Genomic DNA, 27,515 nt, shown 5'->3' with positions numbered 1-27,515 from the left:
ACAACTAATTATGTAAAGAAATCTAGGAATTCGATTTTAACCTACTTCTAATTATCGTATTGTTACGAAATAAACCCATACGACGCCTATGGTTTTTCTAGTATGTGCGGCGATGATGGGTCTCGCATCGCCGGTGACAACGGCTGGACGGCGTTCGCTAAAAAAAAGCCTAGAAGCGGAAGTTCCGAGCTCCAGACAAATCTAGAAGCGGTGACGGAGGCGTTTTGAGAAGGACCGAGTGGCTGTTTAAATGGGAACTACCGTCGGGAGTGTGGGAGTCGAGTCCAGCGAATGTTGAGAGAAGCCAGTCAAGTTGCGCCGGAATTATTTTGTACATAATCGCTGTGTAATCAGTCATGTAAATTCGAGTTGTTAAGAAATAAATTGTTGAGTTTTACCCACGCCGATTTTTATTCACCGATCAACGTAACAATATATTTGAAACTTTGCAAGGATGTGTAATTTGGATGACAATACAATAGTTTCATACGATCAAGCCATTTGGGTCCACTCCACTCTCTAAATTTTGCCATGTCACAAAATTTGAGTGCAATCGTACTCTTGACTGTAGTGACAAAAGTCACGTGTGACATTTACCGTTAAAAGCGTGTTTTTAGTTTTTTAAACTATAATTTATTCACTAACATCTCTAGTTCAGAATTAGAAAAATGCCCCCCATTTATTTCGGATACCTCCGAAGGTACTATTGGTACAACGCCGGAAGATTGTACAAACATTTTTAAAGCACACATAAGAGATTGTATGCCCAATTTCTAGGTAAACGTAATTTTCAATTTCAATATAACCGGAGAATCGACGGTATTTTGATGGAAACTTACTTTTTGGGCATACAAACAATCATTCTAAAGGAAATCAATGCACGCACTATTCAAGATATTACGCGAGAGAAATTAAATTATTAAGGGGAAACATTCTTTATATACAGAAGATTGTGAACAAATGGACGTAATAACTAAATTAACATTTTTTATTAATTTAATAAATTCAATTGGATAATAGGATAAAAGACGCGATTGAAGTGACATAGATCTTAAAAGCGTCTACTAAATATGTATAACGTGTGTATTCTCCAGATTTTAACTGTTGCTCTATCATTTTCGTGTAAACTGCAAAATTGGTAAGTTAGTTTTTAACGTAGGCTTTTATGAAAGAAAAATTTACCTAGTTAGCATTAGCTGAAAAATAAAGTTTTACAGGAATCCACTAACTGACAACCACGTGGCAGCTCTAATCTTAGCGAGAGGTGGTTCTAAAGGGATTCCGTTAAAGAATCTAGCCAAAATCGGAGACCATTCGATTTTAAACATAACTTTAAATACTGTATTACAAGTGGATTTCTCATCAGTATGGGTGTCCACTGATAATGAACATATTTTTAAAGAAGCCGCTTACGTAAATGTACACTGGAGATCAAAAGAATCGGCCACAGACGACGCACCCTCCATTTTAGGTGTGTTAGATTTTATCCGCAGCCATCCTGAAGCTGATGTAATTGCTTTAATACAGTGTACTTCACCATTTATTAAAAAATGGTATTTAATGGAGGCAATATGGTGGATTAATCAAGGTGCAGAGTGTGTTTTCTCTGTTAGCAGGTAGGTCACAGTTTTTAGACATTACTTTTGTCTAATTTTTGCATACATATTATGATGTATAGGTATATCCCAGATAACATACCTAATTTATATTTCTTTTCATACAATTCATTTTTACTTTCCGATTTAGGCTAGAAACTAGGAACCATCCGTCGAACGATTAATTTAACGTTTTCTCGACACTTCATGACTTGTAGAGAATGAAAAAATAGATCTTCCTTTTCTGTCTGTCTTAGAACTCTGTATTGATTTTTTACTCTAGAAATCCAGATTTTTGAAAAAATCAAAATACTATAACAACATTGTAAAATTTAACGTTCAAAGTACAGAAACAAATGCTCTGAAAATATTTTTTAGCATTTTGTATACAGGATGACTCAAAAAAATTATTGAATGAGACAATTTATATTATTAATTATTAGTATTACCCCGCGCTATCCAAACTGATATGCAAAAAAAAAGATAAGCTGATACTGAATTTTAGGGGAGAAGGAAGTTCTGTCTAAATAACCTTAAACCAATTTTTTATGACTGGTGGATGAGAAACATAATTTTTCCAGGTGTTTCCAGAATACCCACCAGTTTTTAATTTTTTCTTAAAGATTTTTTGGTCTTGTTAATTTTGAATTTCTAGTGTCTACATTATTAAGCACTTTGTCACAGTTAAGTCACTTCACAGATCTTTTCATTTACGGTGGTTAGAAACCGAAGAAGGCGTACAACCCCTCAATTTTAACATTGAAAAGCGACCCCGAAGACAAGACTGGAACGGAGAACTAGTCGAAAATGGAATGTTCTACTTCGTGAGACGATCGGTGGTAACACGGGGATTTTTACAAAGCACAAGGTACAGTAACACCAACATTTAAAACGGAAAATCCCGCGAGAATTTAATCAACATTTGGGCCAATCCGATGAACATTAAAACGAACTGGTAAACCTTGAAAACATGATAACGTAAATAGAACTTGATAATAATTTATTTAAATAGTACTTGATGTTAATTTATCAATAATTCATAAGTGGGGTGACCGCTATTTATTTACTTACACAAACCGGATGATTCTAGATGACTGGGTAATTTAAAGTCCTGCCTACCTGTTTATGCTGTTTTTTAATTAAATCGTCAGTGTAAAAAACAGTTATTTTTAAGAGGTTTATTCTGTTTTATGTGTACTTCCGTTACAGCTGAGGCAAATGTGAAAAACGTAGGTACATACAATGCAAGCTGACCTTTTCCCGTCGAAGTGAAAGTGCTTGCGATTTTTCAAATCGCGAGTTTGTTAGGTTCATTTAACTGAACTCCAGTGTTGTGTAAGCTGCTTTCTTATTAAGTTAATACTTTAACAATTTCTAACACTTTTCCCGCTGTGTGTTTGTTTGATGTTGCGTAACCTGTCAAAAGTGACACGGATGTCATCAAATGCCAACACATCATCTAATCGAGGTTATGTTTATTGTGGTGTTGACACATAGCCACGAGTCTTAAATGACATTCCCTCTGGGACAATTAATAAATTATTTTTATCCGGTACTGTGTCCACCCACAAATGAAGCGCAGTCATAAACTCGTACGTATCAAAGGTAATTTTAGGTGTAAAATTGTGGAAATCCCCAGCAGAGATAGTTTGGAGATTGATACCCAATCTGATTTGGATGTTGCAATTGCACTTAGTACATTATCGGAAAAATGACTACAGATTTTAGCGCAGGTAGGTTGCCGTTTTTGCCTAAATTTTGTTATTTCAGTGATTTATCTCTAGGAACAATACCACCGCTTTACAGGGAAGTGTTCGATGTGTGCTCTCACAATGGTGAGCCCATACATCGAGACGTCTACCAGTGCTTACTTTCACAATGCAATCTTGGAACAGCACAGTTGAAGATAATCTGGGACTTGGCTGGACCTTCGCAGGGACTTATTACACGAACAAACTTGTACAAGACTCTAGCTTTAATAGGATGGGCCCAACAGGGGAAGTCCTTATCTCAGAAACTTTTTGATAGCGCAGCAGGCAAAGGTAAGAGTGTCGAGTATAACAATAGTTACTATAGATGGGTAATTTTTTTTTTTGTTTTTAGAATACCCAACGCCCAGTATCAGTGATTTAACTCCTGTGAAAAATTTAGTTTTACAACTTAATTTAAAGGCAAACCCAGCGGTTTTGGGGCTTACTTACACAGAAATTACTCAGTTAGACACAATTAGTGTTGAATTAGTACCTGAAAAGAAAGGACTGTTCCTAAAGTATTCTGAATATTTGGTCTCCTCACGTCGATTTAATTCCAAAGTTACCAGGAGATATAATGATTTCCTGGCCCTCCAAGAGTTACTCCTGAACCGCTTTCCATACAGGTATGTAGTATATTATGGGTATGTAGTGTCTGACTTTTACTTTTACATTTATGCATAAACAAAAAGTGTAAATTATCATGTTTTTTAGAACAGTTGATTATAAGTTTATTTATTGTTTGTTTCTAAATTTGTCTGCTTCAATTAGTGTTATCATATAATACAAAAATGTTGTCTTTATCAGTATTTATTTTTTTGAAGTCACGTGTGCGTTACTATATAGGTATTAAAAATAAGTGGCAAAAAACGACAACACAAAAACTTGAACTTGACATCACGTCCGATTCTATTCTTATCTTGGCTGATAGCAAATTGTTTAGTAAAAATTTTCGGGGGGGGAATTACCTCTATTTTATGGTGGGAACATGAGTACTCTACTTATATACACTCATAAATAAATTCAGGTCAACGTAGGTTTTTTTTTTTTTTTTTTGTTAACTTTACAAGCGTTCTAAATTATACAAGGTGTTTCTTCTTCATGTACCTGTAACATCAGACATGCAGTTGTTTATTTGGTCTTGTAACTGAGGCCGTTCATTGAAAAGCAAAAATAAGCAAGTAAGTGGAAATTTGAAATCTATATACTGGCATGCTCCTTTACTTGTGGTTTCCATATTTTTAATTTTTTTATATAGATGTCTACAAAACAATGTGAATATATTTTGTTGATAAAAGAATCATTGTACCTAATTTTTCCCAAGTTGTGGCTACACATTATTATTGTTATTAATGTTACGGTATACATATCAAAATTGATATATTTATTCCCATTAAAAAATTAATAACGTCACCACAAACTTTATTCAGAAAAAAACATTTGTTTTATCATAACATATAAGGATTATCGTACAATAAATAAAATTTACAAAATCAAACTTTGTAACTCAAACAGGTTACTTAGGTTTGAAATAAGCCTAACTTATTGTTGTCAGCTGTTGATGACACACTAGCTGTTTTCTGCGTAACGTAAAGAATACAATTTCACTGGACGAATAATAATCGCCAATCATGAATAAAATGTCGAAACTAAAAAAAAGACGTGTTGTGTACGCAAACGTTACGCATTAGAATAATTTATATAATGTTCACGTAATAACATATTTTTTTTGTTCCGACAAAGGTCATGTGAACTAGTTGAACTATTATAACGCAACGTACCTTAACTAGTTGCTAATAACATTTGAACGTAGCTGCAAAAATTGAAACGTTTTTTCCTCCTTAGTAAAAAAGTACGAACTTTAGACCCAAGTTAATAATAATAATAATAATAATAATTAATAAATTTTAAGATGAAGTTCAAATTCATAGAAGTTTCTATTTGCATTTACAAACAAAAAATATAAGCGACATTAACCGAGACAAATTTTGTATCATTCTATTTTACTATGGCGTTTCATAATCAAAACGAAGAAAAATATAAAGGTTTTCAGAATATAACAAAATACGCGCGTCCAAAATAACACCACAAGCACTTTACTTAATTAAAAAATATGTTATCTGCGACTCCGCTGAAGTTTGCATTTGTAAATTTCTCGAATCGGTAAAGTAATTTAGGTACTAAAATTCACAATTCGTAACCACAGTTTAGTTTAGTTTAGTGTTAGTAGAGTGATGATACTATTTGCAAATAAACAACTTAATTTGCCTAATTATTTTTAAACAGTCTTAACTAGATTATATCCACTTGAGGTTTTGTGTTTATCTGCGATGTGCTCGAGCCAAACAGACCTTCACAAATAGAGCCTTAAAAGTAATTGCTTTGTGTGCCTCCCTCCTTATATAGCAAAGTTGGGAAAGTTGTATATTCTATTAACATAAATCCTCATGAGATAACGCTGCCTAAAAAATAGTTTTCCAACACAGGAAATTTTAGTCCTCGTCCACTTTATTTTATGTACCTAAGTGTGTATGGGATTATGGAAACCCTCAAAGAAGAGGCGCAGAAACCTAATATCTCTCACTGCTGGGTACCGACCATAATTTTGCATACTGTAGTTTGTACATACAATATAGTAGGAACGGAATATTTCTGTTTCTGTCTTCGTCCTACACAGGTAGGCAGTTATACGTTTCCACCCCTAAAATGCTAAGAAGTGCGAAGACAGAAATATACCAGAATTCTATTGTGGGTGTTAATGGTATTAATCCGCTTCCGGGTTCAATAATTTTTTATCAATGACATTTTCATGTCGAACAAAAGAATTTGTACTTATAACTGTTACACTACTAAAAAAGATTTTTGTAATTTTCTAAATTAAAATAAAACCATTTAATTCGGGTCATTGGTTATAATCATTTCAGTTATTGTAATAAAATAATGCTTGTTGTTATTTTCATGTAATAGGTTTTAATTTGACAATTTGTGGTTAAAAAATGTAACTCATTTGAAAAATGTTTATGATTAAATAAAAATGAGATATTTTTGTCATCAAATGGAAAACATCCAAATTTTTTTCTTCTGTGGTATTTCTCCGCGATTTCTTGTTTTCTGTTAATTTTGAATGAACACAAAGTAAACAAGGAATCACCTCAAACTACAATACATATATTCAAAACGATTTAAAAGTGCAAAACGTAATAGAAAACTCTGAACTGCAAATGTACTTCGTATTAATTTATATAAATTATTTTAATAACATTTTTCCCCCGTCAACAATCACGTAATTACCTCGGATTTATAAATAACTGACATTTTAAACAGTTCCATTTGTGATTTCATAATTTAAAATGAAGCATACGTTAATTACAAGAATTTTAAAAAGTACTAGTTTATATTCACACCCCCGTTAATCAATTTTTCAGTTCATAGATATTTCTTCTCTAATAAGCTTTAGTTTATTGTCAAACTATTTAATTGGGGATCTAGTCGAAGATGATACTTTTTTGTACAGAAATTAAAATCGACGTGGGTAAAACCCAACAATTTATTTCGCAGTAATACAAAACTACACAACTAACTTATTATGTACACAATAATTCCGACTGGAATGTATTTGACTAGACTCAACTTCTCCCATTGTCTGGACTTCACTGCCTCCTCCCGACGGTGGTTTCCGTTTAAACAGCCACGCGGTCCTTCTCGAAAGGTGCACCCATCGCGACTTCCGTTTCCAGGCTTTTCTTTAGCGAATGCTGTCCGGCCGCCGTCACCGACGATAAATCACTCATCATCGCCGCACATACTAGAAAACCCATAAGCGTCGTACCGGGGCGGCGCATGGGTTTATTTCGTAACAATATTAATCACTCTCGTAAAAGCGTTCAATAAGTAATTTACTAAATAATCAAAACTAACATCGTTTCTGTTAATAATATCAAATGAAAATTTTTATAGACATTAAGAACTTATCAGAATTGGGTTTCGACATGTTCCGGATTAAAAACGAAAATGCTGATGTTTGTTCAAACTTATGTAAGTCATCACATCATGTTAAATAAGCAACAGGAGCTCCGTAATTATGATATTAATACAGTTTGAGATGTTGGGCTAATTCTGGTGTAGTTGGCAATAGTAGATAAACTATATAACTATAAGAGGTAATCAACTCATTCTCATCAACTTATGTTGAAATCACCAACGAGAATGATTGTGTGTGATATCTGATTAAGTGCTCCAATATACATTTAAGCTATTTAAAAGATATTGTTACGTTGATCGGTGAATAAAATCGGCGTGGGTTAAACTTAACAATTTATTTTTTAATAACTCGAATTTACACTTACACAGCGATTATGTACAAAATAATTTCGGCGCAACTTGTCTGGACTCTGTCTTCCCTCACTCGACTTGTTGACTGAATAATCTCGTTCCCGAAGGTGGCCTCCATTTAAACCCATATTCCCCTCTCGATGTTTCGCAATCGAGGTATTTCCCGAATCCATCGCGACTTCCTCTTCGAGAGTTTTCTGGACGCCGCAATCGAGACTTCCGGTAACCCACACAAAATTCTGCATCAATTTCTTTAGAAAAAGGTGATTAAATAAGAGGCTTGAATTCAATGCACTTACAAACAAAAATACAAAAACCGCCATGCTTATTGTGGGCTCTACAAGGAAACCGCCAACTGAAAACCTGACAACTGAGTCATTTTGAAATTTAGATCTGATGTTTATAGAGTGCATCATCTTATCATAGTCGCCACGTTGATTAATGATTAGTATCGATCGCGAAAACTTTTTGCCGTCACTGTTTTACAAATATTATTTAATCTTAAACTTGGGCATTATTTACTGTTTAATAATTTTCTTTCATAATGCTAATTATTAAACACAAATAGGTGTAGTTTTGGAAATTTCATTGTACCCTACAAATTTTATTAACAATAACGAGACGGGCAGTAGTACAATAGCAAAAGATATTTACAACTTAAAGTTGTCGCGTGCCGTTAATCTCCAGATGGTAGAAAGCATAATAATCCAGGTCTGCACAGGGCCCATCGTTACTCACGAACGAAAATGGGCATTATTTTATGAATACAACTACCTGCTAAATGTTTTCCGACAAATTCGGGTGAACTGGTCTGAGCCATAAATATTTCTTAACATTGTCTTAAAATTTTATAGGGTAGAATGTGAAATTTCCAAAACTATACCTACTATTAAGTATCCTTGGGAGAACCCAAAATTCGTCCACTGCCTCCGGGTATCTGCACCCTCATGAATCATATTGCACTACTGCCGTCAGTAAAATGTTTTGCAATGTTGGTTGCCTACTTTTGTAATTAAAAAATGTTAACTACCGGTTCTTCATTGACAAAAATATGAAATTAATTTAACACCTGTGTAGATTTTACTCATATAACCAAGTGTGCGAAAGCTGAATTCTGAAATATTACTACTTTTACTGAAAACCCGAAAAATCAAAATCATGTTGTTGGCAAAAAAATAATTTAACTTCTGCTTAGCTTTACAAATTGCGTTAAATGTGAGTAGATAGTGCCTAGGATTAGTGGGGTAATAAATCATGTTGACAGGTGACGTTATCTTGACAGCTGTCAATCAAGATAACGATCTTAATGGATTTTTGACGTGTGCTGTCAATCAAGATAATGATCTTAATGGATTTTGATTACTCATAATTTAATTTTTATTCGCGAACGTAATTAAATTAATTATATCATTATTAAATTTAATTAGATCACTATGAATTTGATATCGGAATTAAATAATTTAAATTTAAATATATATTTTTAATTGTGTATTGCGGGTTGCATGCATATGTACATAAAGACGATAATGTTTTAAGATTACGCAATTGAATCAATGATTAAAATACTAATTACACCATCATTAATTCATTCTGAATATAATACGATTTGATGTGGGTTAATATCTGAAGCGTTTTGATAATTCTTTGATCGATTGCATTATTAACTAAAAATTAGATCGTAATGACCATTAGCCCGTGCCAATAGCTCAATAATGATGACGCACTCTATGCAAGCGACTCATCATCTACAAGCAGAGACTTGTTTCTGCATGTATTTTCTTGTTATACCCATTCTCCGAAGTCATTAATCACTAGCCCCACGGCAACATCTCATTATGATGTTTGTCCATTAGCTTTTTGTTATTAAAGACATACCGACGACGCACTTTTTGCAGACGAGTCATCATCTACAAGCACAGACTTGTTTCTGCATGTATTTTCTTGTTGTACTCCCTCTCCGAAGTCGTTAACCACTTTAATTTTTAATCGCGAACGTAATTGAATTAATTATACCATTATTAAAATTTAATTAGATCAGTGTTAACTTGATATAGAATTTAAATAATTTAAATTTAAATAGATATTTTTATTACCGAACAGCCGGTTTACATATTAATAATAATAATAATTATATTTATATACATACATATAGTTACACACATCACAATTCTACACCACTGTCGCCGTCGTCTTCTTCATCCGATAGTGGATAATATCGCTCTCTGACGAAGTGGGTGTAGTTGAATCTACCGCCCGTGAATCCAAGCTGTCTACCTTGGCAAACGAATCTCCGACTTGTTACAATTTGTACATTGCACCTAGCGCAATATACCTTCGCCAACGTATGGATGTGGCCTATCCACATTGGTCCTTTATGGTTTTTTGCACAAAACCGACATATAAATCTTTTGCGAAGATCATTTCTAGACGGGGCCTTCCGCCTGATGGAAAATAATATAATGCACAGATCTAGAAAAAAAGAAAAAAACTTATAAGAAATGAGAATAAATTACATTCTTAAAAACTTACTGTTGGCCATATCGTTCTCAGGAATAACACACGGTACTACGAAGCTGAATGAATAAGAGCGTCTGTATTTTCTAAAGTTTAAAGTAAAACTAATTTTTCAGAGGGATGACAAAGGGAGGGATAGGGTAACGACAGGTAGGTACGAGTCTTACAATTTTGCCGAAAGTTAAATTTTCTTTGTGAGTAACATTGGGCGCCACTATGCTAATACCTTCTCGCAGGTAATCACACAGAGAATGTTAAGTCCTCTAAGGTCTTGCAGAGACAATTACTTATGCACTTAAAGAAGTAGATGATGTAAAGTTAAGATAAGTTTTCTGTCTATACTAACAAAGAAGGCGCCAATATTGCATTACCCCTTTTAAATGCCTGAGACGTCGGTGAGTACCTTTTTCCAGATGATTTAACTAAGCCGACAATGTACATTGTTCCGTACATTTAAATATTTTTGAAGAAATGACTTTACATAGAAATGTTTCACTACCCAGCCACTTAGTCAGATCCCCAAATGATGGCACAGTGACTGTAAGTCCTGTCGCGACTTGCAAAGACGGGTATATTTGTTGTCATACAATGATAAGACAACCTTTCAGTCTAGAGTAATAGAAAAATAGGCGCCGGAGTGCATTACCGCAAATAGTTTTAAGTATCTGCGATGGACAAGTCGACGTTTATGGCATCTTTCATTTTTTCGTCAATTTAAGATGACACAGTCACTGTAAGTCCTGTCGCGACTTGCAAAGACGGAAATATTTGATGTCAAGCAATGATAAGAAAACCTTTAAGTCTAGAGTAATAGAAAATAGGCGCCGGAGTGCATTACCGCAAATCTGCGAAGGGCAAGTCGACGGTTTTTGGCATCTTCGTTTTTCAGACGATTTAACTAATTCGACAGTTATTTCGGATACAGATTTCCGTGTATTGAGTCATGGGTAAACGGCGTATGTACCATTTAGCTCTCGATAAATGCCAATAGGGTTTATCTGATTCCTACCACTTTTTTTACCCCACCCTCATTGGTTTTTTCTATATATTACCTTGTTTGCCTATTGTAGAATTATATTTTTTTAGTTTTGACAAAATTGTGTCTGCCGCTACGGTTTGTGATAGTGAACGTTAATTTGTGATAGTTGTGATTGTGTCAACGCAAAATGAATACAGGATTTGAAGAATTTTTGCAAACCCTGCAGATTGTTCAAATATTTACGATGTTCGCGAGTGGTTTTTTTGAAAATTTGAAAATTCTGCGAACTGTGCGGGATCATATAAATAATCGAATTATATATAAGGATGCGATTTTGGACAACAACGATCGAAAGTCATATGGTCTTTTGTTAGGAAGAATAAGACAATTGGGTAAGTTGATAATAGCTGATATCCTAAATTAATTAATTAATTGATTTAAGAAAAAATTCTAAATAATATTATTATTTTTTAACAGAAATTTTCGAAGCCGAGAAGGACGGGTGCATCAATAATGTCGAGATTCAACAGAAGAATAACTTGGAAAACCAATTTCGCTCATTTATAGAGCATGAATCTCGCATTGCTACTGCCCATCAATCTTCACCTGATGCTAGTTGGTCCAGCGATAAGGCTGTCGTGAATGCGACTTTTTCGAACAATAGCACCAGTAATAATAATTCATACAAAACGCAATCAACTGATGTCGATGAAGAAGAAGCTAGCGTAGTAAATGTATCGACATCGACATGGTCAAAAGGTATGTTGAAAATGAACATTTATTCATAACAGCTAATAATACGGAACGTTTTAGGGGCTACAGAAGGTGACGAAAGTGAAACATCAGATGTTCAAAGAGGTGCAGGGGAAAGAAGCGATACAGGTAATAGAATATAATAACATTAATAAATAAGTGATCATTAATAATAATAACTATTATTATTTCGCAGTAAACGGAGATCACAAATATTTCAATGAAAAAGGCGAGTGTGAGGCGTTCATACGTAAATTTGGGCTAACGGCAAGACGGATGGAATTTTCGTTTAAAGATGTGAACGATGACGAGATACCACAAAATTGGTTGAAGGTATTTTATACAAAAAAAAATAAATAAATAAATATTAAAATTTACGTTTGTTTCAGAATGCGTTTCAAGAGTTACTTGATTATATTACCCGTGGATTTCAACCCACCAGCATGATTGGAGTGGTCATCGAAAATGAAGAATTTCCAGACAAACCTGCCGGAATTTCTTTTCGAAGACTATCACAGCTGAGCGCGGACGTGGTGATGGACATCATTAGCGCTATCATTCAAAGCAACGCTAGCTTTTTCGCTAACGATAAGATGACTATCCGCATAGATGTGATTGATATGCCACTAGGTAGAGGATTTTCCGCACTGGATGGTAAGTGCGTGAATTTTAAAGAATTTTGTATCGCAAAAAACAGCATTTTTGTTGTGGATGTGAACAATTTTTGCCTAGCGGCGTCTCTAATTGTTGCTATTGAGTATACGGCTAACGGTTGCAATAGAAAGGTGCTACAGAAATTTAAAACAAAAAAGGGTAAAATAGATTTGCTAAATCTAGCTCAGGCACTTTGTCAAAGAGTAAATGTTGATATAACACATGGGGGCGGACACGCTGAAATTCAGCGGTTTCAAAATTACTTTAAAGAAGATTATATAATAGTTGTTTATAATAAACGCGACGGAACGTCGGTATATTTTAAAGGGGATTATAATATCAACAAGCCGAGGATTAACCTTTTATTGGAAGATCAACATTATAATGTAATTTTAAGTTTGACTGGTGCATTCGCAACGCGATTTTTCTGCGAATATTGTCTGACGAAGTATTCCCAGCAAGAACGCCATAAAAATTGTCCGTTTAAATGCCCGTGTTGCCTAACGTCGCCTCCATGTAACGACGACCCAAATGTAATAAGTTGTAATATGTGTAACAGGGTTTTTAAAGGGGAGATTTGTTTAAATAAACATAAAAAAGCCAAGACTTGCGATCGTATAAAGCGTTGTAGTACTTGTCACGCCGAGATTACACCAAAAAACAAAAAAAAGAGTACTCACAAGTGTGGAAAAAAATTTTGTAACACATGCAAAGAGGATAAGGATATTAGGCACGATTGCTACATGCACCCTTGCAAAGTTACGCGTAACAACAATGAAGCACATTTTGGTAGAAATAATAATTTTCTTTTCATCTTTTTTGATTTTGAAACGAGACAAGAGAAAAAAATTGGTGAAAAATTGTTTCTGCATGAACCAAATCTATGTGTAACGCAGCAAATATGTAAAAAGTGCTTGTCGAACGATGATATGAGCGAAAATTGTGGTGTATGTGGTCAACGCCAATACATTTTTAATAATGAGCCTGTATCACAGCTCATGGAACACATTGCCAAAATGTCAAAGATTTTCGCTGTGACAGCCATTGCACACAACATGAAAAATTTCGACGGAGCTTTTATACTACAACACATTTTTTCGAATATATCACGCTGGCAGCCAAAAGTTATAAAGCAAGGTATGAAAATATTATCGATAACATGCGGTGGTTCGATACGGTTCATAGACAGTTTGAATTTTATTCAGCTACCACTGGCGTCATTTCCTAAAACTTTTAAATTAGAAGGTGGTAAAGGATATTTTCCTCATTATTTCAACACGTTAGAGAATCAAAATTACACCGGAGACATACCATCAGTCGAGTATTACGGTTGTGATGTCATGAAAAAGAACGAACGCAGAGATTTCATGGACTGGCATCGTCGGCAAGTTGCCGATAATTATGTATTCACCATGAAAAATGAGATAATAAAATATTGTGTATCCGATGTTGATATTTTGAGGAGAGGGTGTTTGAAATTTCGCGAATGTTTTACGGAGAGCTGTAATGTAGACCCTTTGTTAGAGTGTATAACTATTGCGTCATCATGTAATCTCGTATTTAGGAGAAACTTTTTAAAACCCAACACAATAGGTATTATACCTACAGGGGGTTATAGAGGTAGGGATCGGCATAGTAAGATAGCGATAGCTTGGTTACTATGGCAAGAGTATACATTGCAATGCCGAATTAAGCACGCTGGAAATGGTCCAGAGGTTCGTTTGCGAGAAAATATCGTGGTCGACGGATTTTGCAGCGAAACAAACACCGTTTTTGAATTTTCCGGATGCTTCTGGCATGGGTGCCCTAGATGCTTTCCCGATTTTGATTCTGAATTGGCCGACAGAAATGAGCTGATGGTTACGCGGTATGAACGAACTATATTTAAAAACGAACGCATCAAAAATAACGGCTATAATTTGAATGTAATATGGGAGTGTGATTTTCGTAAACAAATAACGGAAAACCGGGAACTAAAGCAGTTTGTAGATAATCATTTATTTTCAAAAAACACACCCCTCAATCCGCGCGACAGTTTTTACGGTGGTCGTACGAACGCGTCACAGTTATATTACAAATGTCAACCAGGCGAGAGAATACTGTATTTCGATGTTTGCTCGTTGTACCCGTACGTAAACAAGTACGGTCGGTACCCTGTCGGTCATCCTACAGCCATTCATGTCGGCCATCCAGAATGCGTAAAAGTCGATCTAAACAAAGTCCATGGTTTTATTAAATGTATTGTTTTACCACCTGTTTCGTTGTATCACCCTGTTCTGCCGTACAAATGTAATGGTAAATTAACTTTTCCTCTTTGCAAAACGTGTGTTGAAACCCTGTATGAACAAGATTGCCCGCACAACGACGGACAGCGTCAGTTTACGGGTACTTTCGTTGCAGACGAGTTGCGTAAGGCTTTGGAGTTAAAGTACAGAATTATCGAAATTTTTGAAATATGGGAATACGACACCGTAAAATACGACCCAGAAACTAAAACAGGTGGGTTGTTTTCGGAGTACGTAAACACGTTTTTAAAAATAAAGCAAGAGTGTAGCGGGTGGCCTACATGGTGTAATACAGAACACGAGAAAGACAACTACATTCGCGAGTATTACGATCGTGAGGGGGTTAAATTAGAAAAAAACAAAATATGCAAGAATCCAGGGTTACGTTTCTTGGCCAAATTAATGCTCAATTCATTTTGGGGCAAATTCGGGCAGAGACAAAATCTGCAGCAGACTGCTATCATTGATCAGCCTTACAAGCTGTTCGAAATGTTTGCATCACCCGGTCGTTGCGTCAATAACTTAACCGTTATCAACCCTGAAGTACTCCTAGTAAATTGGGAGCGCGTGGAGGAGGATATATTGGCTTCTAGCACCACTAATGTAGCTATCGCTAGTTATACTACTGCTTCGGCACGATTAGTTCTTTATCATTTTTTGGAAAAGTTGGGACGACGAGTATTATATTACGACACTGACAGTGTTTTCTTCACTGCCAAACCAGACGAATGGGTACCTGATACCGGCGACTTTTTAGGCCAGCTAACCGACGAATTAGCTGATTATGGTCCAGGTAGTTACATTACGGAATTTGTGAGCGGCGGACCTAAAAATTACGCCTATGAATTCTTGAATGCTAACAAAGGGATAATTGAGCCAGTGTGTAAGGTGAAGGGTATAACTCTACACTACTCCAATAATCAAAAAGTTAATTTTAACGTATTAAAATCGATGATTCTGGATAAAGAGGCTCCAAACGTGGTCGAAGTAATCGATAAACAAATTTTTAAAGATAAATTTTTTAATATATTAACGAAAGACGCAACAAAAAAGTATAGAGTAAACTATACTAAACGTCGTAGGTTAAGCAATTCGTACGATACGCTCCCGTACGGGTACAAAGGAGCGCTTTAGTATTTTAGCAATAATAATATGTACATCCCTGGAATAATGTTTTTTTAATTATATGTGTATACATTTTTCTTTTTTTTTTGTACCGTTAAATGTAAGTTTGGATGTTTATTTGTACGTAGTTATTTGCGAAATGATGTATTTACTAAAAATTGTGAAATAAATATTGTTTTTCATTCATACACTTTTTTTTTCGCCGCCGTCCGCGCCCCCCGCCGTCCGCGCCCCGACCGCGCCCGCGCCCGCCGTCCGCGCCCCGCCCGCGCCCGCGCCCGCGCCCGCGCCCCGCCGTCCGCGCCCCGCCCGCGCCTGCGCCCCGCCGCCCGCCGCCCGCCCTCCTCGCCGCGCCTCACGCAGCCCGTGTGGCGGCGGGGCGCGGGCGCGGGCGGGGCGCGGACGGCGGGGCGCAGGCGCGGGCGGGGCGCGGACGGCGGGGCGCGGGCGCGGGCGCGGGCGCGGGCGGGGCGCGGACGGCGGGCGCGGGCGCGGTCGGGGCGCGGACGGCGGGGGGCGCGGACGGCGGCGAAAAAAAAAGTGTATGAATGAAAAACAATATTTATTTCACAATTTTTAGTAAATACATCATTTCGCAAATAACTACGTACAAATAAACATCCAAACTTACATTTAACGGTACAAAAAAAAAAAAGAAAAATGTATACACATATAATTAAAAAAACATTATTCCAGGGATGTACATATTATTATTGCTAAAATACTAAAGCGCTCCTTTGTACCCGTACGGGAGCGTATCGTACGAATTGCTTAACCTACGACGTTTAGTATAGTTTACTCTATACTTTTTTGTTGCGTCTTTCGTTAATATATTAAAAAATTTATCTTTAAAAATTTGTTTATCGATTACTTCGACCACGTTTGGAGCCTCTTTATCCAGAATCATCGATTTTAATACGTTAAAATTAACTTTTTGATTATTGGAGTAGTGTAGAGTTATACCCTTCACCTTACACACTGGCTCAATTATCCCTTTGTTAGCATTCAAGAATTCATAGGCGTAATTTTTAGGTCCGCCGCTCACAAATTCCGTAATGTAACTACCTGGACCATAATCAGCTAATTCGTCGGTTAGCTGGCCTAAAAAGTCGCCGGTATCAGGTACCCATTCGTCTGGTTTGGCAGTGAAGAAAACACTGTCAGTGTCGTAATATAATACTCGTCGTCCCAACTTTTCCAAAAAATGATAAAGAACTAATCGTGCCGAAGCAGTAGTATAACTAGCGATAGCTACATTAGTGGTGCTAGAAGCCAATATATCCTCCTCCACGCGCTCCCAATTTACTAGGAGTACTTCAGGGTTGATAACGGTTAAGTTATTGACGCAACGACCGGGTGATGCAAACATTTCGAACAGCTTGTAAGGCTGATCAATGATAGCAGTCTGCTGCAGATTTTGTCTCTGCCCGAATTTGCCCCAAAATGAATTGAGCATTAATTTGGCCAAGAAACGTAACCCTGGATTCTTGCATATTTTGTTTTTTTCTAATTTAACCCCCTCACGATCGTAATACTCGCGAATGTAGTTGTCTTTCTCGTGTTCTGTATTACACCATGTAGGCCACCCGCTACACTCTTGCTTTATTTTTAAAAACGTGTTTACGTACTCCGAAAACAACCCACCTGTTTTAGTTTCTGGTCGTATTTTACGGTGTCGTATTCCCATATTTCAAAAATTTCGATAATTCTGTACTTTAACTCCAAAGCCTTACGCAACTCGTCTGCAACGAAAGTACCCGTAAACTGACGCTGTCCGTCGTTGTGCGGGCAATCTTGTTCATACAGGGTTTCAACACACGTTTTGCAAAGAGGAAAAGTTAATTTACCATTACATTTGTACGGCAGAACAGGGTGATACAACGAAACAGGTGGTAAAACAATACATTTAATAAAACCATGGACTTTGTTTAGATCGACTTTTACGCATTCTGGATGGCCGACATGAATGGCTGTAGGATGACCGACAGGGTACCGACCGTACTTGTTTACGTACGGGTACAACGAGCAAACATCGAAATACAGTATTCTCTCGCCTGGTTGACATTTGTAATATAACTGTGACGCGTTCGTACGACCACCGTAAAAACTGTCGCGCGGATTGAGGGGTGTGTTTTTTGAAAATAAATGATTATCTACAAACTGCTTTAGTTCCCGGTTTTCCGTTATTTGTTTACGAAAATCACACTCCCATATTACATTCAAATTATAGCCGTTATTTTTGATGCGTTCGTTTTTAAATATAGTTCGTTCATACCGCGTAACCATCAGCTCATTTCTGTCGGCCAATTCAGAATCAAAATCGGGAAAGCATCTAGGGCACCCATGCCAGAAGCATCCGGAAAATTCAAAAACGGTGTTTGTTTCGCTGCAAAATCCGTCGACCACGATATTTTCTCGCAAACGAACCTCTGGACCATTTCCAGCGTGCTTAATTCGGCATTGCAATGTATACTCTTGCCATAGTAACCAAGCTATCGCTATCTTACTATGCCGATCCCTACCTCTATAACCCCCTGTAGGTATAATACCTATTGTGTTGGGTTTTAAAAAGTTTCTCCTAAATACGAGATTACATGATGACGCAATAGTTATACACTCTAACAAAGGGTCTACATTACAGCTCTCCGTAAAACATTCGCGAAATTTCAAACACCCTCTCCTCAAAATATCAACATCGGATACACAATATTTTATTATCTCATTTTTCATGGTGAATACATAATTATCGGCAACTTGCCGACGATGCCAGTCCATGAAATCTCTGCGTTCGTTCTTTTTCATGACATCACAACCGTAATACTCGACTGATGGTATGTCTCCGGTGTAATTTTGATTCTCTAACGTGTTGAAATAATGAGGAAAATATCCTTTACCACCTTCTAATTTAAAAGTTTTAGGAAATGACGCCAGTGGTAGCTGAATAAAATTCAAACTGTCTATGAACCGTATCGAACCACCGCATGTTATCGATAATATTTTCATACCTTGCTTTATAACTTTTGGCTGCCAGCGTGATATATTCGAAAAAATGTGTTGTAGTATAAAAGCTCCGTCGAAATTTTTCATGTTGTGTGCAATGGCTGTCACAGCGAAAATCTTTGACATTTTGGCAATGTGTTCCATGAGCTGTGATACAGGCTCATTATTAAAAATGTATTGGCGTTGACCACATACACCACAATTTTCGCTCATATCATCGTTCGACAAGCACTTTTTACATATTTGCTGCGTTACACATAGATTTGGTTCATGCAGAAACAATTTTTCACCAATTTTTTTCTCTTGTCTCGTTTCAAAATCAAAAAAGATGAAAAGAAAATTATTATTTCTACCAAAATGTGCTTCATTGTTGTTACGCGTAACTTTGCAAGGGTGCATGTAGCAATCGTGCCTAATATCCTTATCCTCTTTGCATGTGTTACAAAATTTTTTTCCACACTTGTGAGTACTCTTTTTTTTGTTTTTTGGTGTAATCTCGGCGTGACAAGTACTACAACGCTTTATACGATCGCAAGTCTTGGCTTTTTTATGTTTATTTAAACAAATCTCCCCTTTAAAAACCCTGTTACACATATTACAACTTATTACATTTGGGTCGTCGTTACATGGAGGCGACGTTAGGCAACACGGGCATTTAAACGGACAATTTTTATGGCGTTCTTGCTGGGAATACTTCGTCAGACAATATTCGCAGAAAAATCGCGTTGCGAATGCACCAGTCAAACTTAAAATTACATTATAATGTTGATCTTCCAATAAAAGGTTAATCCTCGGCTTGTTGATATTATAATCCCCTTTAAAATATACCGACGTTCCGTCGCGTTTATTATAAACAACTATTATATAATCTTCTTTAAAGTAATTTTGAAACCGCTGAATTTCAGCGTGTCCGCCCCCATGTGTTATATCAACATTTACTCTTTGACAAAGTGCCTGAGCTAGATTTAGCAAATCTATTTTACCCTTTTTTGTTTTAAATTTCTGTAGCACCTTTCTATTGCAACCGTTAGCCGTATACTCAATAGCAACAATTAGAGACGCCGCTAGGCAAAAATTGTTCACATCCACAACAAAAATGCTGTTTTTTGCGATACAAAATTCTTTAAAATTCACGCACTTACCATCCAGTGCGGAAAATCCTCTACCTAGTGGCATATCAATCACATCTATGCGGATAGTCATCTTATCGTTAGCGAAAAAGCTAGCGTTGCTTTGAATGATAGCGCTAATGATGTCCATCACCACGTCCGCGCTCAGCTGTGATAGTCTTCGAAAAGAAATTCCGGCAGGTTTGTCTGGAAATTCTTCATTTTCGATGACCACTCCAATCATGCTGGTGGGTTGAAATCCACGGGTAATATAATCAAGTAACTCTTGAAACGCATTCTGAAACAAACGTAAATTTTAATATTTATTTATTTATTTTTTTTTGTATAAAATACCTTCAACCAATTTTGTGGTATCTCGTCATCGTTCACATCTTTAAACGAAAATTCCATCCGTCTTGCCGTTAGCCCAAATTTACGTATGAACGCCTCACACTCGCCTTTTTCATTGAAATATTTGTGATCTCCGTTTACTGCGAAATAATAATAGTTATTATTATTAATGATCACTTATTTATTAATGTTATTATATTCTATTACCTGTATCGCTTCTTTCCCCTGCACCTCTTTGAACATCTGATGTTTCACTTTCGTCACCTTCTGTAGCCCCTAAAACGTTCCGTATTATTAGCTGTTATGAATAAATGTTCATTTTCAACATACCTTTTGACCATGTCGATGTCGATACATTTACTACGCTAGCTTCTTCTTCATCGACATCAGTTGATTGCGTTTTGTATGAATTATTATTACTGGTGCTATTGTTCGAAAAAGTCGCATTCACGACAGCCTTATCGCTGGACCAACTAGCATCAGGTGAAGATTGATGGGCAGTAGCAATGCGAGATTCATGCTCTATAAATGAGCGAAATTGGTTTTCCAAGTTATTCTTCTGTTGAATCTCGACATTATTGATGCACCCGTCCTTCTCGGCTTCGAAAATTTCTGTTAAAAAATAATAATATTATTTAGAATTTTTTCTTAAATCAATTAATTAATTAATTTAGGATATCAGCTATTATCAACTTACCCAATTGTCTTATTCTTCCTAACAAAAGACCATATGACTTTCGATCGTTGTTGTCCAAAATCGCATCCTTATATATAATTCGATTATTTATATGATCCCGCACAGTTCGCAGAATTTTCAAATTTTCAAAAAAACCACTCGCGAACATCGTAAATATTTGAACAATCTGCAGGGTTTGCAAAAATTCTTCAAATCCTGTATTCATTTTGCGTTGACACAATCACAACTATCACAAATTAACGTTCACTATCACAAACCGTAGCGGCAGACACAATTTTGTCAAAACTAAAAAAATATAATTCTACAATAGGCAAACAAGGTAATATATAGAAAAAACCAATGAGGGTGGGGTAAAAAAAGTGGTAGGAATCAGATAAACCCTATTGGCATTTATCGAGAGCTAAATGGTACATACGCCGTTTACCCATGACTCAATACACGGAAATCTGTATCCGAAATAACTGTCGAATTAGTTAAATCGTCTGAAAAACGAAGATGCCAAAAACCGTCGACTTGCCCTTCGCAGATTTGCGGTAATGCACTCCGGCGCCTATTTTCTATTACTCTAGACTTAAAGGTTTTCTTATCATTGCTTGACATCAAATATTTCCGTCTTTGCAAGTCGCGACAGGACTTACAGTGACTGTGTCATCTTAAATTGACGAAAAAATGAAAGATGCCATAAACGTCGACTTGTCCATCGCAGATACTTAAAACTATTTGCGGTAATGCACTCCGGCGCCTATTTTTCTATTACTCTAGACTGAAAGGTTGTCTTATCATTGTATGACAACAAATATACCCGTCTTTGCAAGTCGCGACAGGACTTACAGTCACTGTGCCATCATTTGGGGATCTGACTAAGTGGCTGGGTAGTGAAACATTTCTATGTAAAGTCATTTCTTCAAAAATATTTAAATGTACGGAACAATGTACATTGTCGGCTTAGTTAAATCATCTGGAAAAAGGTACTCACCGACGTCTCAGGCATTTAAAAGGGGTAATGCAATATTGGCGCCTTCTTTGTTAGTATAGACAGAAAACTTATCTTAACTTTACATCATCTACTTCTTTAAGTGCATAAGTAATTGTCTCTGCAAGACCTTAGAGGACTTAACATTCTCTGTGTGATTACCTGCGAGAAGGTATTAGCATAGTGGCGCCCAATGTTACTCACAAAGAAAATTTAACTTTCGGCAAAATTGTAAGACTCGTACCTACCTGTCGTTACCCTATCCCTCCCTTTGTCATCCCTCTGAAAAATTAGTTTTACTTTAAACTTTAGAAAATACAGACGCTCTTATTCATTCAGCTTCGTAGTACCGTGTGTTATTCCTGAGAACGATATGGCCAACAGTAAGTTTTTAAGAATGTAATTTATTCTCATTTCTTATAAGTTTTTTTCTTTTTTTCTAGATCTGTGCATTATATTATTTTCCATCAGGCGGAAGGCCCCGTCTAGAAATGATCTTCGCAAAAGATTTATATGTCGGTTTTGTGCAAAAAACCATAAAGGACCAATGTGGATAGGCCACATCCATACGTTGGCGAAGGTATATTGCGCTAGGTGCAATGTACAAATTGTAACAAGTCGGAGATTCGTTTGCCAAGGTAGACAGCTTGGATTCACGGGCGGTAGATTCAACTACACCCACTTCGTCAGAGAGCGATATTATCCACTATCGGATGAAGAAGACGACGGCGACAGTGGTGTAGAATTGTGATGTGTGTAACTATATGTATGTATATAAATATAATCATTATTATTATTAATATGTAAACCGGCTGTTCGGTAATAAAAATATCTATTTAAATTTAAATTATTTAAATTCTATATCAAGTTAACACTGATCTAATTAAATTTTAATAATGGTATAATTAATTCAATTACGTTCGCGATTAAAAATTAAAGTGGTTAACGACTTCGGAGAGGGAGTACAACAAGAAAATACATGCAGAAACAAGTCTGTGCTTGTAGATGATGACTCGTCTGCAAAAAGTGCGTCGTCGGTATGTCTTTAATAACAAAAAGCTAATGGACAAACATCATAATGAGATGTTGCCGTGGGGCTAGTGATTAATGACTTCGGAGAATGGGTATAACAAGAAAATACATGCAGAAACAAGTCTCTGCTTGTAGATGATGAGTCGCTTGCATAGAGTGCGTCATCATTATTGAGCTATTGGCACGGGCTAATGGTCATTACGATCTAATTTTTAGTTAATAATGCAATCGATCAAAGAATTATCAAAACGCTTCAGATATTAACCCACATCAAATCGTATTATATTCAGAATGAATTAATGATGGTGTAATTAGTATTTTAATCATTGATTCAATTGCGTAATCTTAAAACATTATCGTCTTTATGTACATATGCATGCAACCCGCAATACACAATTAAAAATATATATTTAAATTTAAATTATTTAATTCCGATATCAAATTCATAGTGATCTAATTAAATTTAATAATGATATAATTAATTTAATTACGTTCGCGAATAAAAATTAAATTATGAGTAATCAAAATCCATTAAGATCATTATCTTGATTGACAGCACACGTCAAAAATCCATTAAGATCGTTATCTTGATTGACAGCTGTCAAGATAACGTCACCTGTCAACATGATTTATTACCCCACTAATCCTAGGCACTATCTACTAATGTGTTAATTTCGCTTTTTCATATTGAAAAATAAAGCCGTAATCCCACATGAAAATTTATGTGGAAACATAGAATACGTACATCCACTGCAGAGGAGCCTGCCTTAAGCTTATACTTACTTTCATAAATCAAAAAATGGCCTGGTAGGGTTATTCACAAGAAACTCCACACCTAAAAAATTGTAGATTATATTACTTCTGGCCAGTAAGAGAACAAAATTTCAGTACGTTTACCATAGTATTTTCCTGGACATTTTTGTTCCCTTACTTCCATGTAGTTGGAAACCAATCAAAATCTCTATCATTTTTATTATTTTTAAATCTGGAGACAATCATTACACTTGGGAGATTATAAGCGAAAATTAGATCACGTTATTTCACTTGTGTGTCTGCAAATAATTTTTAATGAACGAACCATAATAAGTGTTAATTCAACAAGACCTTTGAACGATATTATTATTCAACAGGCGTCACCTTTTGAAAACAAAATCAGTACGTTAATTACTATCTAAATGGGAGATTTATTCTTGAATTTTGATTTTCTAGAGTCGTGCCACGTTTGCCTCCGAAGAAAATGGTTTCGGATGCTCACTTCCTGGAGTCCCGACGCCGTGGTCTTCACAGATGGCTCACTCTTGTCTGTCGTCACCCCACAATATGTCACGACGCTCTCGTCGCCTTCTTCTTGACAGATCATGGACCGGACATCCAACATCGAATCCGCGACATTTTTCGAAGAGCTCCCGACGAATTCATGACGTCGGATTTAGCTGCTACTGCTAAAAATTTACTACCAGCGGATCATGGCGAGATAGCTTCGAGCCGCGAACAAATCAGGTCTCTAGTACAGGTCATAGGAAAATTAAAATTGTTGGCAGAAGCCGATATTGAAAGACAGAATTCGTACGCCAAGGACTCAGAAGATTTTGCTGCGCAGCTGAAGATTTTAAGCGCGTCGAGCATTGGGCAAATCTTTGGGAGTCAGTGGACTAGTATGCAGAAGGGATTCACTGCTTTGTCTAGGTGAGAGTTAAATTCAGAGTGAACTAAAAACTTCCAATGTAAAAATGTTATACAAGTCGTTACATAGCAACCGAGCAATTATAACATTTTTTCTTGGTTTTTATGTTTATTTTCTGTTCCAGGGAACTATATTCACTTTCAAATAAATCGCAACAAAATGCCAATGTGGAACAAATCACAGTCTGTGAACGTCTGGCTCTATTGCTAGATGTTCTCATTTCCCACAAGGACTTATGTGAACGTTTAGAAAAGGGTCTGGCTCATGATCATCAACAAGCCCTCGCAAAAATGCTGTCTTTAAAGAAACGCAAAATCCAAGGAGTCATCAGAGGCACAGATGTGAGAAATTTGTTCAAAAAATACGTAAATATATTCAACGTAACATTTTAGACTGAAAGTGTAGAGCAGCTAGAAGCCAAAATGCTAACCCAGGAAAGCGTTATCTCGAATATGGAGTTAAGGTCTGACTTCAGCCTTTATTGTGTCCACATGGAAACCCAGTTGGTTTACGCTTATCTTGAAACATTGTCTTCCATTTTAAATAGTTTAGTTTCATTGAGAATTAGGTCCCATTCAGAAGTAAGTAATTGGGTGATTGTAAGTCAAAAATACATAGTGAAATAACGCATTTTTTCTAGTTGGCGGATATATGGAAACAGGTCCAACCAGTCATCCAAGAATATCTTCCTATTGAGTATGGTGTCGTCAACGGTAAAGCATGACTGAACTAACATGATCATACGCTCTAATCAAAAGAATTGCCTTTATTATTTAAGTCTTATAGGTTAAAGGGACCAAATATACTGTTTTAATATGTCAATTAATTAGCAATAATGTCTGAAAGACTTTCCTAAATGAACATTCCATTTTTACTTTACTAAAAGTGCATAAACATTAAAATTGTGATAAAAATAAATGTAAATATTTTATATACTTTTACCCTGTATAAATAAAACTATTTTTACTCTTTAAAGATGTATTGTAGAAAAAACTTATTTACATTTACGCATCAGCGATGGTGACTTCAACCTCTACCCCAGGCTCGATATTGATCGAAGTGATTTGCTTGACGATCTCAGAGGGCGAGTGCAGGTCGATGACACGTTTGTGGATCCTCATCTGGAACCTGTCCCATGTTTTAGATCCTTCACCACAGGGTGTTTTGCGGGTGGTGATGCGTAGAATTTTAGTAGGCATTCGTACAGGCCCTTTCACACGCAACTTCTGCTTTTTGGCGGCATCGATCAGATCAGAGCAAACCTTTTCCAAAGAACGCACGTTTCTAGAGGTCAAAGTTATTCTGATGTGGTGAATTGGGGGCGAATCCTGTCCTGGTTTCTCAGGGTTGCCGTCTTTTGCAAGGAGTGTCTACAAAAATTAACAGCATGAGAAACATAACCAACAAAATTTTGTGGGGGGAATAAACCGTGATAATTTTAGTTTATTTACACAATATTTTTGTATTGGGGTATTTAGTGATACGTACCATTGTATAACCTTGAAATTAAGGGTACTTATTAGCGAAACAAACGTAAATCACGCTTAATTATGCGGTCGCCGTATGCATTCACGAAAAACGTGACACGAAAAGAGTTGGAGAGTTTTATTTTGAAATTATTACGGGTGGAGAATGTTGGTAGCGCTGCGTAATCTCACTGCTTCGCGGGATTTTTAAATATAGACAGAGTATCAAACAAAAGAAATTGGACACGACAATAAAATTGTGATACAATTTATATGAAACAACTGAAATGTGATTTTTAACTTCTTTATCCTGTTATTTTGTCAGAGTCCATCTTGGAATGGTCGTTTTATTTCTAGTTTTACACTGATTTTACGGCCTCCAGAACAGATATTACGATATTAAACTTGATCTAAAGGCCTTACCATGGCCTTACCTCAAAAATGACACCTTGTTACATATTCCTCACTCCAAACTAAACTGATCGAAGATCCGATATAAAAATTTGTTTATAGAATTAGAAAGGTTCAAGGAACCTAATACTTCAAATCGCAATGTGGATTATTGAGCCGTTTTGAAGTCAGGCGCGGATACAGGATTTTGTTTAGGGGGGGGACAATTTTTGTGCGATTGTACCTATCTCCCAGAAATTCGTTTTAAACAAAAAAATTTATAAAATTTTAGCTAGTATATTCTTTTTCACATAACATGGGTGACATTTGGTTTTTTTCATTACACGTATAGTGTACAGTAGAAACTCGATAATCTTAATTAATTGGGAAAAAGGTGTGTTCGGATTAACGGTTTGTTCGGATCAGCGATTTTCCCAAAAATCTGAAAGGAAAATGAATAACAACTTCATACACAACTGAAAACAAACTTCAAGAAATAAACCTAAATTTTATTAAATAAAATTAAAGAATTCTTAAGCAACAATGGATAATAATAGATACATTCTAAAAAAATATTACTCCGTGACCATAAACACGCTGTCTTTTTGGAATCAGCACCCCGGGATCTATACCCTGAATTTTTTCAGAATTTTTAGATGAATTTTTCAAAAATGAAATTTTCCATTATGTATTGCATGGTATTACCCATGGTAGAAGGAGACATGGTATAGGCATCCGATGTACCAATTTAAAAATGTTCTGCGCATTCATTTGTGACGTTAGGTGGCATCAACGACCTTGTGACTCTTGTGAGTCAAGTCAAGT

The 27,515-nt window shown here is 36.2% G+C and overlaps 7 protein-coding genes across 10 annotated transcripts; 4 read left to right on the top strand and 3 right to left on the bottom strand.

Annotated features, from left to right (window-relative positions):
* The first annotated feature begins 1,064 nt into the window (after positions 1-1,064).
* Positions 1,065-2,368, top strand: LOC135123673 (N-acylneuraminate cytidylyltransferase B). The gene is made up of 3 exons (XM_064048524.1): positions 1,065-1,138; positions 1,218-1,616; positions 1,747-2,368. The coding sequence occupies exons 1-3, from the start codon at positions 1,071-1,073 to the stop codon at positions 1,778-1,780; spliced, it is 501 nt and encodes a 166-aa protein (XP_063904594.1). The 5' UTR covers positions 1,065-1,070; the 3' UTR covers positions 1,781-2,368.
* A 257-nt stretch (positions 2,369-2,625) lies between these two features.
* On the top strand, positions 2,626-25,809 carry LOC135123672 (sorting nexin-8-like). 3 transcript variants are annotated; one of them, XM_064048522.1, is made up of 8 exons: positions 2,626-2,824; positions 3,211-3,328; positions 3,380-3,637; positions 3,699-3,972; positions 24,360-24,836; positions 24,959-25,175; positions 25,227-25,415; positions 25,475-25,809. In XM_064048522.1, exons 2-8 carry the CDS (start codon positions 3,307-3,309, stop codon positions 25,556-25,558), a joined length of 1,521 nt encoding a protein of 506 aa, XP_063904592.1. In that variant the 5' UTR covers positions 2,626-2,824; positions 3,211-3,306; the 3' UTR covers positions 25,559-25,809. The 3 variants fall into 3 exon arrangements, with proteins under 3 accessions (XP_063904592.1, XP_063904593.1, XP_063904591.1); XM_064048523.1 differs by lacking the exon at positions 2,626-2,824 and adding an exon at positions 2,831-2,930; XM_064048521.1 differs by lacking the exon at positions 2,626-2,824 and having other exon boundaries at positions 2,937-3,328.
* LOC135123671 (uncharacterized) lies at positions 9,750-11,509 on the bottom strand. Its single transcript, XM_064048520.1, has 2 exons — positions 10,208-11,509; positions 9,750-10,147 (listed from the first exon to the last, which is right to left on the bottom strand). The coding sequence occupies exons 1-2, from the start codon at positions 10,215-10,217 to the stop codon at positions 9,840-9,842; spliced, it is 318 nt and encodes a 105-aa protein (XP_063904590.1). The 5' UTR covers positions 10,218-11,509; the 3' UTR covers positions 9,750-9,839.
* Positions 11,541-15,997, top strand: LOC135123190 (uncharacterized). Its single transcript, XM_064047683.1, has 3 exons — positions 11,541-12,053; positions 12,121-12,257; positions 12,314-15,997. The coding sequence occupies exons 2-3, from the start codon at positions 12,201-12,203 to the stop codon at positions 15,995-15,997; spliced, it is 3,741 nt and encodes a 1,246-aa protein (XP_063903753.1). The 5' UTR covers positions 11,541-12,053; positions 12,121-12,200.
* Positions 16,168-21,168, bottom strand: LOC135123189 (uncharacterized). Its single transcript, XM_064047682.1, has 5 exons — positions 20,656-21,168; positions 20,452-20,588; positions 17,633-20,395; positions 16,795-17,588; positions 16,168-16,591 (listed from the first exon to the last, which is right to left on the bottom strand). Exons 2-5 carry the CDS (start codon positions 20,506-20,508, stop codon positions 16,168-16,170), a joined length of 4,038 nt encoding a protein of 1,345 aa, XP_063903752.1. The 5' UTR covers positions 20,509-20,588; positions 20,656-21,168.
* Positions 21,212-22,878, top strand: LOC135123675 (uncharacterized). Of its 2 annotated transcripts, XM_064048527.1 has the most exons (3): positions 21,212-22,501; positions 22,562-22,698; positions 22,757-22,878. In XM_064048527.1, exons 1-3 carry the CDS (start codon positions 22,492-22,494, stop codon positions 22,859-22,861), a joined length of 252 nt encoding a protein of 83 aa, XP_063904597.1. In that variant the 5' UTR covers positions 21,212-22,491; the 3' UTR covers positions 22,862-22,878. The 2 variants fall into 2 exon arrangements, with proteins under 2 accessions (XP_063904597.1, XP_063904596.1); XM_064048526.1 differs by having other exon boundaries at positions 21,231-22,501; positions 22,562-22,878.
* Positions 25,795-26,434, bottom strand: LOC135123674 (small ribosomal subunit protein uS10-like). The gene is made up of 2 exons (XM_064048525.1): positions 26,323-26,434; positions 25,795-26,204 (listed from the first exon to the last, which is right to left on the bottom strand). Exons 1-2 carry the CDS (start codon positions 26,323-26,325, stop codon positions 25,839-25,841), a joined length of 369 nt encoding a protein of 122 aa, XP_063904595.1. The 5' UTR covers positions 26,326-26,434; the 3' UTR covers positions 25,795-25,838.
* Between the last annotated feature and the right edge of the window lie 1,081 nt (positions 26,435-27,515).

The sequence above is a fragment of the Zophobas morio genome, unplaced genomic scaffold, assembly GCF_036711695.1.
Source record: "Zophobas morio isolate AGI-343-1 ecotype UQ-CSIRO unplaced genomic scaffold, CSIRO_AGI_Zmor_V1 ptg000006l, whole genome shotgun sequence".
Classification (NCBI taxonomy): Eukaryota; Metazoa; Arthropoda; class Insecta; order Coleoptera; family Tenebrionidae; genus Zophobas; species Zophobas morio.
Note: the sequence above shows the minus strand (reverse complement) of the source record. Positions and strands in the feature narration are given on the sequence as shown.

Bases quoted from the DNA above. Each gene is read 5' to 3' on its own strand.
- LOC135123673 (XM_064048524.1), top strand. From the start codon at position 1,071: ATGTATAACGTGTGTATTCTCCAGATTTTAACTGTTGCTCTATCATTT. The intron at 1,139-1,217 runs GTAAGTTAGTTT...AAAGTTTTACAG, and splicing joins TCGTGTAAACTGCAAAATTG to GAATCCACTAACTGACAACC. The intron at 1,617-1,746 runs GTAGGTCACAGT...TTTCCGATTTAG, and splicing joins TGTGTTTTCTCTGTTAGCAG to GCTAGAAACTAGGAACCATC.
- LOC135123190 (XM_064047683.1), top strand. From the start codon at position 12,201: ATGGAATTTTCGTTTAAAGATGTGAACGATGACGAGATACCACAAAAT. The intron at 12,258-12,313 runs GTATTTTATACA...CGTTTGTTTCAG, and splicing joins TACCACAAAATTGGTTGAAG to AATGCGTTTCAAGAGTTACT.
- LOC135123672 (XM_064048522.1), top strand. From the start codon at position 3,307: ATGACTACAGATTTTAGCGCAG. The intron at 3,638-3,698 runs GTAAGAGTGTCG...TTTTGTTTTTAG, and splicing joins TGATAGCGCAGCAGGCAAAG to AATACCCAACGCCCAGTATC. The intron at 25,176-25,226 runs GTGAGAAATTTG...GTAACATTTTAG, and splicing joins GAGTCATCAGAGGCACAGAT to ACTGAAAGTGTAGAGCAGCT.
- LOC135123189 (XM_064047682.1), bottom strand. From the start codon at position 20,508: ATGGAATTTTCGTTTAAAGATGTGAACGATGACGAGATACCACAAAAT. The intron at 20,396-20,451 runs GTATTTTATACA...CGTTTGTTTCAG, and splicing joins TACCACAAAATTGGTTGAAG to AATGCGTTTCAAGAGTTACT. The intron at 16,592-16,794 runs GTATAGAGTAAA...ATTTGTACGTAG, and splicing joins ACGAAAGACGCAACAAAAAA to TTATTTGCGAAATGATGTAT.